General features: G+C 51.1%; 1 protein-coding gene and 1 pseudogene across 2 annotated transcripts in view; both read right to left on the bottom strand.

Moving 5' to 3' along the window:
• The window catches only part of Dhx30 (DExH-box helicase 30), a 29,857-nt gene extending 15,905 nt beyond the window's left edge, over positions 1-13,952 (bottom strand). Inside the window, exons 1-4 of one of the 2 annotated variants that reach the window (XM_004640696.3) lie at positions 13,869-13,952; positions 11,990-12,084; positions 8,482-8,536; positions 3,383-3,478 (exon numbers count right to left, since the gene is read on the bottom strand). In XM_004640696.3, the coding sequence (XP_004640753.1) occupies positions 3,383-3,478; positions 8,482-8,509 (124 nt within the window). In that variant the 5' untranslated portion in view covers positions 8,510-8,536; positions 11,990-12,084; positions 13,869-13,952. Of the gene's footprint in view, positions 1-3,382; positions 3,479-8,481; positions 8,537-11,989; positions 12,085-13,198; positions 13,261-13,868 lie in introns of those variants that run through there. The other variant, XM_023700707.1, reaches the window with a different exon arrangement.
• Positions 11,450-11,589, bottom strand: LOC111812515 (annotated as a pseudogene).
• Positions 13,953-14,454: the final 502 nt, after the last annotated feature.

The following is a 14,454-nucleotide window of genomic DNA, read 5'->3' as shown; positions in this document are numbered from 1 at the left end:
CTTGCTGGAAGCCACCCACAGGGACACAGACCTGGTGTGAGGTGGGGAGCCACTGGGGAAATGTGCGTAGTGGAGTGTCCTGAGCAACTCTTTAAAAAAAAAAAAAAAAAAAAGTGAAAAAAAAAAAATCAGAGATAAAGATAAAAGCATATTTTGAATAGATGTTTGAAATTCTGTTAAAATAAGTGATAACAGTGAACTGGTTCCCTCAGAGGTCCATCTCACTGGGTTTCACCCCAGGCCAATGCTCCATCCACAGACCCATGACTCTTGTGCGATCGGCACAACTCCTCAAACCCTTCTGGCTCTGTGATCTTCTTCCCACTAGGCCACGGCAGGGGCTGACAAACGACAGCCTGCGGACCAGACGTCCCCATCCTCAGCAGTGGACTGTGTCACTGGAACACAGCGCGAGCATGGGGACTAGGCGTCATCTATAGTGTGGCAGAAGTAAACTACTATGACACAAAGACTGGTACCCAAAACCCAGAGCCTTTACTGTCTGGTCTTTGAAAAGAAAAAGGCTGCTCCTTCCTGTTCTGGAAGACTGAAGAGAAAGAGGGGCTCGGTCTTGCCCCCTTCCTTCCAGCAACAGTAAGCCTTCTCTTCCATGCTCCTGGGGAAGACAGAGGGACTTCCTTTGCCCACAAGAAAGGAAGCTTGTTCTGAGACTAGAAAGGGCTTACTGGCTCTGGGAGGTCTCCTCCTGGATCAGGTACAACATCCTGTACTAAACGTAAGTAATACAGCTACTGATGTGCAAGTGAGGTGCAAAAGGTCTGCTGAATAGCTACGGCGAATGTTCGAGAACCCTAAACTTTGGAGACCTCAGAATAGGCATGAGGAAGTCTAGCATAGTGGCACCTTCCTAGAATCCAGGGGAGGGAACATATCTCAAGTTCAAGGCCACCCCAAGCAAGGCACTGAGACTCTACTGCAAAAGACAAATAAACAGGGTAGGGATGTGGCTCAGCAGAGTGCCCTAGGTCCAGTCTCCAGTGGATGGGAGGGAGCGACACAGTTTAAGCTTTGGTGCTGACCAGGTTTTATAATTTTTTTTTCTTTATGTATTCAGTACAAGGTCTACAGGGTCTCACCACACATATTGGACTCGTAGTGATCCTCCTGTTTTCAGCCTCCCAAGCGCTGGGATTATAGGTGGGCGCCACCACGCCAAGTCTCAGTCACCATCTCAGCAAGCCCTGGGGATGGGGCTGGCACAGCACACCTGGGATGGAACCCTTATCTCTGCGTCCGCCTAAACAGGCGCTTTAATCCACTAAACTATCTGGCCAGTTGCTGACCAGGTTTTGAGGGGAGGAAGCACCAACATCTATGTGCGTGCCTGTGAGCCCAGCACTCTGGGAGACTGAGGCAGGAGGACCATAAATTCAAGACCAGTCTGGGCAACTTAAAAAACTTAGCAGGGCCCTGTCTCAAAAACAATTTTTAAATAGGGAAAGAGGCTAGGCATGTAGCTCAGTTTAATCCCCGTATCACAAAAGGAAGGAAAAAAGGAAGGGACGAGAGAAGGAAGAGAAGAAGGGAGGTATGGAGGGGTGAGTAAAAAAGAGAATGGGTCTTGGCTGACTTGTGGCACCTTAATCACAGAGTTAGGTGTCATGTGGATGGAAGAAATGGTGAGAAATGGTCGACTTGGCTAGTGACGAGGGTAAGGGGAGCTACAGCACCCTCCTCAGGGCCTTCCCTTCCACATGGAAGACGTCACATGTTTCTTGGCATGAACCACATCAGGCAGGCATGGGAGAGATGCCAGCTGTGGTGGCACATGCCTGTGATCCCAGCACTTGGAAAGGCTGACACCAGAGGATTCCACGTTCAATCCCTGCCCAGGCTCAAAATGCAAAAGGCTGGGCTGGGGCTCAGAGCAAAGGCCCTGGGTTCCCTATGGTTCGGGGCCCTCACAGAAGGCAGAGCCACCAAGAGTGAGAGAGTGCTTTCTGGACTTGGAGCCTCACTGGGATGGGTGGGCCACAGGCTGGTGGGCATGTGGGGAGGTGTGCACCCTGTCCTGGAGAGGGGTCTCAGGCAGAGCCGGGGGTGGGGGTGGGGGCAGGGGGCGGAGGTAATGGCTGCCGCCAGCTCCCACTCACTGGCGCGCTGTCTTCCTCAGGTGTGCTGTGCGCAGTCCTCCCCACCACAGGGCTGCTCTCAGCACGCATTTCTCTTTCGGTGGCAGCAGTGCCAGGGAGGCCCCAACGGGATCAGAGAGCCTGACGGTGCTGGGCCACTGTGTGCACCCGTGGTCCCAGAGGTTCAGGTCACGGGAAAAGGAGGGTCACGGGAGCCTAGGAATCCCAGGCCAGCCTGGGCCGCACACACGTGAGGCACATCTCAATGAAAAAAAAACAAAACAGGAGGAAAGAAAGCATAGCAAAAAGACCAGGGCACCTGAGGAAGCCAGGAAGTGACACTTGTGGAGGTCTTGGGGAGGCACAGCTTGAGGAGGGACCTCTGGGCCAAGCTGGGGCAGGCCGGCCACTTCCTGCACACAGCAACCCTGGGCCCAGCCTGGCGAGCATCGGGCTGCAAGCTCAGCAGAGCACTGGCGCTAGGGGCCACTCACTGGCCACAGGAGAAATGTTAATGTTCAGCCTTTCTGAGTTACAGGGCATTTTGAGAGGAAAAAGGCCAATTAACTCCCACTTTGGCAGCAGAGATAGCAGCCATCTCTCAAGCCAGAGGCCAGCCTCCCAGGTACTGGAAGCCCTCGTTCCTATGTGCACAGGGCAGCGCACCTGGAACCACGTGGCCCTGTGGCAGTGGCAGGCGGCAGGGACAAGGGGCTCTGCATTTCCTGCAACATTCTCAAGGCTCAGACATTCAAAGCCCCTCAATGACAAAGCCCAGAGACAGCGTGTGGTAGGGGCAGGAAGGGAGGACGGAGGGCCACCAGGGGCTTGGCCATGGCAGAGCCAGAAAGGAGCCCTGAGATCAGCGATGGACTCAGGTGAACCGTCACTGCAACATCCACCCCACCAAAGTAAAGCCCGCCCTGCCAAGGGCCGAGGTGGACTGTGAGGTTGGGATCGCACTCTCAGGTGCTGCAGGGACACGGAGGTGACTCGTGAGGCACTCTAGAGCCTTCAAGTGGGGATGTCTAACTGAAGCAGGGTTCTGTCCTGTGTGCTCTGAGGGGACGTTGGGAGCCCAAGCCATTCTGCCTGGGAGCTCAGCATCCAGAATGAGCTGAGACGCCGCAGATGCCAGGTCACCACTGGAGACCCAGGCGGCATAGGGTCCAAGTCAGGTCCTTGGTCCTTAAGCTGCAGTCCCCACCAGCCCCTCCTCCCTGGCTTTCCAGAGCCACAGCTGGGCACTGGTTCCCAAGCTACCGGCCACCCACACCCAAGCCCCTTACCTCGAGAGATGGTCCCTCCAGGGGTGGGGGTGACACACATGGGGGGGAGGCGGGGTGGTGGAAGCTTGCACTGACGCTGTCTGTGTTGGGTCCGATCTGGGGAGAAAGAGGGCGTCAGGGACAGATTCTCACTGTGCACGGTGCAGCACCTGCAGTACCCCCACACCCCTGGGAAGCTCTGCAAAGGTTCCAAGGCACAGGGGCAGCAAGGCCACACCAAGAAATGGCCCTTTCTGGTCATGGCGACCATTCAAGCACTTGGCATGGGCGCCCCAGCTGCCTACCATGGCTAGCAACCCCCAAGTTTCCTTGCCCTCTAAGGACAGAGCAAGACTAATGATTATTGGGGTCCAGCCTGAGAGCTGGAAGCAGATCCACACTTCACTAGTGTTCTCCCTCTTGCTAATAGAGAACCTGAGCCAGGTGTTGGGGTGCACGCCTGTACTCTCAGTACTTGGGAGGTAGAGACAGGAAGATTGCAAGTTCAAGGCCAGCCTGGGCTATGTATCAAGACCCTTTCTTCATAAAAAAGAGAAAAAGCTAACTTGCCATTTATAATATTTCCATTCATCTGAAGACTAAATGCTGTTTACCAGAGTCCTACACAGAACATTTTTAAGAAGCTCCAAGCCAGGTCATGGCGACCATTCAAGCACTTGGCATGGGCGCCCCAGCTGCCTTCCTGGCATATACATGAAATCCCAGGATTTGGGAGACCAGCAGGAGAATCATTCTGACCCCCCACCCCACCCCGTGCTAGGAATCAAACTCAGGTCCTTGTGCTTCCCAGGCAGGTGCTGTGCTGCTGAGCTATATCCCTGGCCCTATTCTTATTTTTTATTTTTTTAAGTAAGGGCAAGAGACAGACCTTAGAGATACCTTGCCTCAAAACAAAAAAATAAATAGGCTCACTCAGAAGGCTGAGGCAGAAGGGCAAGGAGCTCAAGGCCAGTGTGTAATCTCAGGACTCAGGAGGTTACATAGTGCTGTCTCAAAAAATCAAAAGAGTAAACAGTCCTACAGGACAATAGTGTTAAGGAAACCCAAAACAGGCTGCCAACGCTGTGAGGTTTACATTTCACCTTAGAGCCAGGAAACTGCAACAGCATACCGAAGGCAGGCATCTCTGGGCAGTGGTTGCCTGAGGTGGCCAGGGATTAGAACACAACGTCTACCTGTTCAGAAAGCAGGCCGTGCCACGCCCTAAAGCCACCTAGCGACCGTGTGGACTGGGATTTCCTGCAGGCCCAGCTTTGGCCTAAGCTTTTTCTGCACTTTAACTGAGCCACCCTGGGAGTGACCCTGTGACTTCCTACACCAAACTCCGAACTCCGGAGCAAAAGAGGCACAGACAGGCTTCATCACCGCCCAGTACTGTCCCAGCCCTGTCCCAGGCTTCTAGCTGGGAAGGGATAGAGCCGGGCTATGACCCAGGCATCGAAGTCCAGCGCCTTGGCTCAGGAAGCCCAGTACTGCTGACATAAAACTAAGCCCTTGCAATGTCCCGGCTGAGGCAAAGCCACCCCCACCCTAGAAAGTCACATCACAGGTTTCAAACAGGAGTCCTGCTCTGGACCATCACCTGTCACGCCAGAGAGGGAGTAGAGGGAAAAGGAAGACGGGGCTCGTAGGAGGCTCTCCCTGACCTCTTGAGGCAGCCCTCTTTACTCTGGGATGCTGTCACCTGGGCCGCAGTCGCTCTTACACAGGGAGGCAACACAGCCCGCTGGAGGTAGGGGGCACGCAAAGCAACTAAAGAATAGTTCACGTTCAGCTCAGAAAAATTGTGCTGGCCACATAAATCTCGACTTCAGTCTTTTCCTTTATTTAGTTAGCCAAAAACAAAACAAAACTTGAAAAACAACAACTATTTAAAAAGCCCAGATATGGTGATATACACCTTTAATTCCAACATTGTGGGAGGTTGAGGCAGGAGGAGCATTAAGTTTGAGCCAAATTTGGACAATTCCGTGACATTCTGGGGTTTTTTTGTTTTGTTTGGTCTGTTTCTGAGACAGGATCTCACTGTGTACCCAGCTGTCCTCAAATCTGTGGCGATCCTCCTGCCTCAGCCTCACATGTGTGGGGTTACAGGTGTGTATAAGCATGGCTGACAAGTGAGACTACTGATCAGAAACTAAAGAGCTGTGGCTGTACTTCAGTGCAAAGGGCCTGAGTTCAGCCCCCAGTATCACCAGAAGAGTAAGTACTCGTAGCGGGGAGCGTCACGCACACATGGGACCCCAGCACCCAGGAGGCTGAGGCAACAACATCACCCTGAGTTCGAGGCCAACCTGGGCTACACAGGACGCGAAAGGGCAGCCTGGGCGACATAGCAAGACCCTGTCTCAAAACACTAAACTAACTAAATGAGCATAGAATAACAATAACAAAACAAGAAATAACAGGATAGAAATTATCTTTAAAACCTGGAAGAGAGCTCAGCAGCGTAAGTGCCTGTCTGGCAAGCGCAAGGTCCTGAGTATGATACCCTAGTACAAAAACAAACAAACAAACAAAAATTCTATAAAATTAGTGTTTCGGACTAAAGTGCCTGCTTAAGCAGAGCACAGTGGCCAGGGTTTGATTCCCAGTGAGCCCTGCTGACCCCGGCCACAGGGTGTGCTGAGATGGACATTGAGACTGGGCATAGTGGCACGTGCTTGTAATCCCAGCAACCGGGAAGCTGAAAACAGGAGAATCACTATGGAGTCAAATCTACATAATGAGACCATGTAGACCCTGTAAAGTCTGTACTAAATAAAAAAAAAGAAAGAAAGAAATTATTTTTTTAAAAACATGAAATTAGGGCCAGCAAGCTAGCTCAGTGGACTAACGTGCCTTCTTTGTCAAGTGCAGGGACCAAGGTTTGATCCTGGTCCTGCATGCCCCATGGACCCGCCCCTGTGTACACCCAAGCCAGTGACCAAGTCCAGGTGTGGTGACGCATGCCTACAATCCCAGAATTGGAGAGGATAAAAACAAAAGGGTCAGGATCGCTACAAGTCCCAGCTGTGTAGTGAGACCCTGTACCAAACACATAAAATTTAAAAAAAAAAAGAAATTAGCTTTCAAACACTAAACAAAGATATGGAGCTTAGAACATCCCTCTAATCCCAGCTCTGGAAAGCTAAGGCAGAAAGATTCTAAATGCAAGCCCAGCCTAGGCAACTTAACAAGTCCCTGTCTCAAAATAAAAATTAAAAAAAAAAGTGAAGGCCCTGGGCTCAATCCCCAGTACCGCACACACATACAGAGAGAGAGAGAGAGAGAGAGAGAGAGAGAGAGAGAGAGAGAGAGAGAAACAAAAAAAACCCAACAAAACGGGGGCACTGAAGACCAACACAGAACAGGAAGAGGCCGCTGTGGTGCTGGCACACGGGCGCCTGCAGCCCTCCTTCCGGCCCCCTGCGGTGGCTCACGGGCCACTCTCGCCCCGAAGTCCCTAGGATCTCGGCACATAATGTGGAGAGGAGACCCAGCGGCCAAGCCACTTCATCTGAAGGTACTAAAGTTCTGCTCTGGTTCTCTTCGTTATGGTAGCCCCAGTACTGCAACAGGCCTTCCTCCCTTCATTCCCTGCAGGTTGCTGTCCTGGAAAACAAACCCCCAGGACCTGGCCCTTGCAGCGTCCACCAGCACCTTGCGCCACGCGCGGGGTCCACGCACAGCGCCACTGCTTCTGCTCCCAGGCTGCTAGTTTTGAGGAATTTCCCGGGTTTTTTTTTTTTTTTTTTTTTTTTGCGAAACTGAGGATTGACTTAGGTCCTTGCGCTTGCCAGGGAAGCGCTTATTCTGCTGAGCCATCTCCCCGGCCTGACTTTCCAGTTTTTTACCATCACTGATAATTACAGTTTATACCTAGATGTCCTCCCAACAGCCTCCTGCGCTCACACGTGCAGCTTTGGCGAGGTGACTGGGTCACATGTACGGTCCACAGCTGGGGAGGTCACACCTGGCCAGAGGAGGTGGGTCCCTGGGGCCATGGTCTGTCTCCCACGTCCTTCCTTGATCCTGCTCTGCGTCGTGTTTCAAAGGGTGAGAGCTGCTTCTCCTCTGCCAGGCCCCTTTGCCATGTTGCGCTGCCTTGGAGCTGGCTTCACAGATTGAAACCTCTACCAACTGTGAGCCAAAATAAACCTGTCCTCCTTTCAACTGTGGGGGGGGGCCTCTCAGCGAAGAAGAAAGTAACTAAGACACCAACATAACAATAACTGGCGGGGCTGGTGAGATGGCTCAGTGGTCTAAAGCACCTACCTAGAACAAGCTAAGCAAAGCACAGGGACCGCGGTTCAATCCCCCAGCACCACATGCCAGCCAGCCCTGCCCCCTGGTGGGCTGAGCTGGCCACACACACACACACACACACACACACACACACAATTAAAAAATAAAATAAATAATTTAAAAAAAAAACAAAAACCAATAACTGGCTATCGTGGCTTTCCTCTCAATAGCAGCCATTTCTCCAGCAACCCCTTTATTGCTCTTTTTCCTTTTACTCAGCCCAAGCACACACTTCTGAGCCAGTTTCTCCCCACACTTCACTTTTAATTTCTCAAGTAAACCTTGTCACTATTAAAAACAAAAAACAAACAAACAAAACACTGAGGGCCGGGGAGATAGCTCAGTAGAATAAGCGCTTCTTTGGCAAGCACAAGGGTCTGAGTTCAATCCCTGGTTCCGCAAAAAAAAAAAAAAAAAAAAAAGGTAACCCAGAGCTCAGAGTAGTGAAATGGGCCTGTAATCCCAGCATGCTGGGCTGAGGCAAGAGATGGTGAAGGGAGAATTTGTCTCAAATAAATTAAAAAAAAAATTTGAAAAGGGTTGGGTAAAGGCTCTGGGGTCAATCCCACTACGAGGGTTGCGAGGGTTAGCCTGGAAAGGATTTTGAAGGCATGCAAAGCCATTCAGGGAAAGTGTGACAAACAAACACACAGGCCAGGGCACGGGTGGCTCAGGTTAGGAGGCCACATAAGGATGACTAGGCCCGGCCTCGGGAAGACACTGGAGGAGGTACACACTGGCTGGGGCGTCCACAATTTTCCCGGCGGCTCCACACAGGAGCAGGCACGGGTCCCTCGCTCACTACGTCTTACCTTTTCTGAATGAGTCGAGGCTGAACATTTCTGGCCACACGGGAAAGCTGGAGTCCTGAGGAGAAGGTCAGAAGACAAAGCATATTAAGTGACTAGTCCCGCAACAAACACAAGGCCTTTAGGAACCGAGAACACCACCCAGGAGATGGGATGCTAGAGCCCAGCTCTGCTCCCCAGGCTTAAGGGTGGGAGACCAGCTCCCCACTGGGGTCATCGTGTGTCCCTGATTTTTTTTTTTTTTTTTTTTTTTCTTCTGTATTTGGTACAGGATCTACAAGGTCTCACCACATAGATTGGACTCGTAGTGATTCGCCTGTTTTCAGCCTCCCAAATGCTGGGATTACAGGCACTCGCAGTCTCAATCACAGTCCCAGCACGCCCTGTGGGTGGGGCCAGCGCGGCCTGCCGAATGGAACCCTGGCTGCTTGCCTAAGCAGGCACTGAGCTATCATAGGGCCCGCCCCTGCTTCTCGCTAACAGCGACACTTTGCTCTTTTTTTGCAGTCCTAAACCTCCCTGAGGCCTGCTGAGGAGAAAGGAATGCTTTTCCACCTTGGTACACCTGCAAGTTTCCTCCAGATCCAAGCAGAAACTAAACTTCACACAGAGCCTGTCTCAGACAGTCAGGAAAGAGGACTGAGGATTCTTTAGAGACAGGGTGTTGATATGCAGTTCAGGCTGGCCTGAGCTCACTTTGTAGTACACACTGGTCTTGAACTTGCCATGATCCTTCTGCCTCAGCCTCCTGAGTGCTGGGATTACACTGTGCACCACTATGCCTAGCTCAGAGGATTTTATTTGTTTGGTTTTTTTGAGGCAGGGTCTCACTATATAGTTCAGGCTGACCTTGAACTCACTATATAGCCCAAATTGGCTTTGAACTCAGGGTAATCCTCCTGCCTCAGCCTCTGTGGCACAGTGCTCAGATTACAGGTGTGCACTACAACATCTAGCTGGGTCTGATGACTTTTACGGAAAAGCAGCCTTATTGGGATTCCATTAAGATCTATACTTGATCTTAGCCAAATGGCCAAGAAGCGATCCGATAAGATGTGATTGATAGAACCAAAGAAGCTGTACAGGGACTCAATTAAAAACTGCCTGTGAGGCCAGCAAGATAGCTCAGCAGACTAAGTGCCTGCTTAGGCAAGCACAGGGACTAGGGTTTGATCCCCTGCATCACAGGCTGTGCTGGCTCTGCCCCTGAGTGTGCTGAGCCGGCCACTGGGACTGGGTATGGTGGTGCATGCCTGTAATCCCAGCACTGGGGAGGCTGAAAGCAGGAGGATCACTACAAGTCCAAGGCATGTAATGAGACCCTGTACCAAATACATAAAGAAAAAAAAAAAAAATGGGCCGGGGAGATGGCTAAGTGGAATGAGTGCTTCCCTGGCAAGCACAAGTGCCTGAGTTCAATCCCCAGTTTCGGAAAAAACAAACAAACAAACAAACAAACAAAAAAACCTGCCTGTGGTAGAATCCCTATAAAGAACAAATACTAAAATTAAAGCACAGTTATTGTTTGGTAGGGTTTTTTGGGGTTTTTGGCAGAACCAGGGATTGAAGGCAGGCCCCTGCACTTGCCAGGGAAGTGCTTATTCCACTGAGTCATCTCCCCAGCCCCAAAGCACAGTTATTGGTGATGAAAAGTTTGGTGTATTTTATACATTAGAAGGTTTTTTTTGGCTGGCTCAGTCCACTCTGAGGGCGGGGCTGGCACAGCACGTGGTGCCAGGGTTGGACTGCAGTCCCCTGCACCTGTCTAACCTTGCCAAAGCAGGTGCCGTAGATTGCTGAGCTCTCACCAGCCCTGAATTAGTACTTTTAACTGAGTATTATACCTAGAAATGAGAAGGGGAGAAAGCAACACCTCTGACTTTGTTCTGAAAAACACCCAAACCCAAGACTGGTACATGTTTTTGTAACGTAGGACTTTTTATAACTACCAGTGGAATGGTTGCAATAAATTTTAATAGCCATGGTTTAAAAACATGTACACAATGACTTGGCATGGTAGAGAAAGAAAGAGATCCACACAACATTTTAATGCAGCGATTACTATCCAGCATTACCAGGAGTATACACCCACTCCTGATTGCTAACCCCTCTCACCAGGAAACTGCAGGGAGGAAGACTGTGGAAGGTTAACCTAGGCTGAGTCTTTCAATGTCCATGGTGGGTCTGCCCTGGTCGCCTCCTCTCCCCAGGGACAGCAGAAATTTCAGAAACATTCATAAAAACACAGTAGCTCAGAGAAAACTTCAATACATCAATGATGACGTATTTTACATCTCCTACAAACTCCTTCTATCCCAGTGAAAATAAAGACAGTGTATTTTTGAGATTCTACTTTTTTTTTTTTTTTTTTTTTCCGGAACCGGGGATTGAACTCAGGCCCTTGCGCTTGCCTGGGAAGCGCTTATTCCACTGAGCCATCTCCCCAGCCCCCTTTCTTTCTTCTTTTTTTTTTTTTTGAGATTCTACTTTTAAAGAAAACCTGAATAGTTCAAAGTGTAAAACATCTTTAGCAATTATTAAATAGTATTTTTTTTTTTTTTAGGTCTGGTGATGTCATTCAGCAGCAGAATACTGTAAAAAGGAAAAAAGAGAGAAAATTTTTTTGCTAAGAAACTATTTTTTTTGGCACCAGGAATTTAACTCAGGACCTTGCTCTTGCCAGGCAGGTGCTTGTGCCACTGAGCTATATCTCCAGCTCTTGCTAATAAATTTTAAATTAGGCTAGAGGGGATGGTAAGTGCCCATACAGCTCAGGTACTCAAACAACTCAAACAGAAGGGTCACCTGAGCCCAAGAGTTCAAGGCCAGCATGGGCACCCTGGGGAGACCCAATGTCAATTAGCACGGACCCTGTGCAACGATGGCACACAAACTGGTCCAGCGGTCCATTTTTATCAGTTATTTAGAAAGGGAGAAAAAGGGCTGGAGAGATGGCTCAGCAGTATAAGCACTTGCCTGGCAAATGCAAGGGCATGAGTTCAATCCCTGGTTCTGCCAAAAAAAAAAAAAAAAGAAAGAAAAGAAAAACAGAAATCTTTATGGAGACCACTTGCACTACACTTGATCTTAGCCATAAGGCTGAGAAGCGATAAATCTGCTTGCAAATAGACTCTGGGTTTTGGAGCTCTAGAAATTTCCTAGAGATCTAAAAGAATGTAGTGTGGCAATGTTAAAACAAAATACTTTGTGGTTCGGTCTCTCAAGCGACACAGAGAGAAATAAAATTCTATCAGGTGCAGGGCCGGCGATACAGTTCAGTGGCACAGTGTCTGCCTGGCAAGTGCAAGTCCTGAGTTTGATTCCTGATATCAAAACAAAAACCAACTCCATCAGGTGAAGCCTTCTTGCAAGTGTAGCACGATTTCTGGTAGCCTACGGATGATTCCAAGACTCCGAACGGTGACACTGACACTGCTCTTGCAAGATGGTCCCAAGTGGAACTGACACGTGGCTCTTGGCTTTCCAGAGTGGCACAGCGCAGTCAACTCACCTTATAAAAGCAGGAGTGGGCTCAGGGTTTGCAGGTTTTTAAACTGGAGCTTAAGTCTCTCCTTGCTATTCCTCATCACGAGGCTGGGCCTCCTCCTGGGAAGGACAATGCTGGGTCACACAGGGAAACAAAAGGGTTCAATCATGCACATTTATTTACTAATTTTAACAAGGACAAGGTTCCTGAGTGGCATGAGAAACACCAGAACAGTGGCCTTACTTCAAGACCTGTTATGACCTACTCTAGACCCATCCTTCTTACACCAGCACCTGGAAGACATCAAGAAGGTAAGGTACATCAAAGTAAAGGGCCTGTCAGCCTGAAAGGTGGTTCTCCAGGCTCAGGGCATCACGGGCTTCCATTCTGCCTTCTGATGCCATGATTATAACATAAATCTAAAGTAGATAAACGAGCCCTAACATTCTTCCAGACTGGGAAAATAACTTAATGTTGAATGCAATTTTTACAGGTAAAAAATTGCTACCACAGACTTTATCCTGTTAATACACTCAACTGCCCTCTGAGGTAGGAATTAGTTTTTCCAGAGAAGGAAATTAAAGCAAGAGATATACAACTTGCCAGAGATCCCAAGCTGCCTCAGAGCAGAATGGGAATAATGCATTTATGCCCGACTCCAAAGCTTCCCATGCTTACACACACTTTTCTTAGTTCTAGGCCATCATACTATAGCCCAAATGCACAAAGGTCCATTCCTTAAAGGAACATCTTTTAATGACATCTTCAAAGAGTAAGAGCACAAGAAGGGTCCAACAGTTGGCAAAAATCTGGACCACAGCTACATAAAACAACTGGAGAGCATCTTTCAGCAAGAAAGGGACAGTCCACGTTGGTAGAAGAGGATGCAGCAAACATAAATGTATGAGAAAAGAGCATTATACATCCCAAATATTATGCACATGACAGGAGAAGATCCTTCCTTCCCATAAGAAGGAAGATAGTGCAACTGAAGTGTAAATTACATGATCCACAACCTCAGTGGGGTCACTGCCTTCCAAGAAACTGCAAGGATAACATCTGTGATTATAGCCAGTAAACTGCAACCAAAACAGGTTGAGAGCCTGCGACTGGCCGGCTGCAGTCTACCTGCTACAGTGCAGGGCAAGCCCCCAGCACTGGGGTAGGGAATGGGACTGCTTCAGTCTTGCAAAATGGTAATTAAATGACCAAAGTTGCTCCACGAGGACTCACTAGAAAGCACGCTGACGCCATACTCCTGGCTTGGGGGGGTCCTAAGGACCCCTGGAACTCCAGTTCACTGCAAACAAAGGACCCAACATGCATGAAGTCTTTCCCTGCAAAATGGGGCAAGTCGCCACCAGCAAACAAAGAACACCTCACCCCTTGGCCTCCCCCAGTGACAAGGTCTGTGCAAAACGGGGCAAAGCAGGGGGGCCAGAATGCACCAGGCCTCCCTCTGAGCGAAAGGTCCAGGCCACGGCGGGGGAGGAGGGGCAGACAAAGGTCTCGGGGCACTCGGGAGACTGCCTCCGGGGCCTGCCTCCTGAATCGCAGCATCCCCTGGGGCCAAGGCGTCGTTGCGCCAATGAAGCGGCCTCTCCCGCTGTCTCTGCCGAGCCCCAGGCGGCCAGGCCCGCCCCGGCCGACCGGCCTGGCCCCCGCCCCCGCCCCGGCTCCATGGCAACGGCAGGCCGAGGCCTGGTTGTCCCAGGCTCCGCCGGGCTGGCTTCCCGGGCAGGCCCAGGATGCCCGGCCTGCTTCTCGGCTTGCCGGCTTCCCCCGCCCCACCCTCCGCGGGGCCGGCGGCAGGACCGGGATCCCCCTCCTCACACCGACCACCCCCGGCCGCGGCGTGCTCCTCTAGGGGGCACAAAACGGGAGAATAAAAAGCCCAATTCACCTGTTGTTACAGATGTGAAACAAGCCTCAGTGCACGGCGCATGAGCCGCCAGCCCCCCCAACAGCGGCCGGACTACAAATCCCATAAGGCCTTGAGAGAGCGCTTCCAGGCCCCGGGCGGAAATCCCGCCTCCCGCGCGTGACCCCCCACACCGAAGTGGTGCTTGAGCGGTCCTCCGCCTGGCTCGGCACTAGCTGCTCTGGTCCCTAGGCACTGGCGGCCAGCCGGCGTGTAGCTGGACCTCTGCACCGCTCCGCCCAGCAGCAGCTCCTGCGGCCTTAGCTTCCGAAAGTGGGAGAGCGTGGCGGGCTTGCGTGTCCTCTGCGGTCCGGCCGGGGAAGGAACTACGTCTGCCGGGCTCCGGGTTCCGTCGGCGTTCTGGCCGCGGTTCGGTGCCGCCCTCGTCTTTCCTGCATCTCGGGTGCGCGTGTTTAGAGAGCTGAGCGTGTTGGTCTCACGAGGTGGTGAACTCGACGCTAAGGAAAGGCAAGATGACACAGGCGGGTCGCCGGGTGGGTCTGGAGTTCCCGATTCGGCTGCCTCCTGGCTCTGGAGTACCGAAGGATTGTCCCGGAGTCGTGCAGCG

Source organism: Octodon degus, unplaced genomic scaffold (genome assembly GCF_000260255.1).
Source record: "Octodon degus isolate 3935 unplaced genomic scaffold, OctDeg1.0 scaffold00126, whole genome shotgun sequence".
Lineage (NCBI taxonomy): Eukaryota > Metazoa > Chordata > Mammalia > Rodentia > Octodontidae > Octodon > Octodon degus.
The sequence above is the reverse complement of the archived record's forward strand: the minus strand, read 5'-3'. Positions and strand labels throughout refer to the sequence as shown.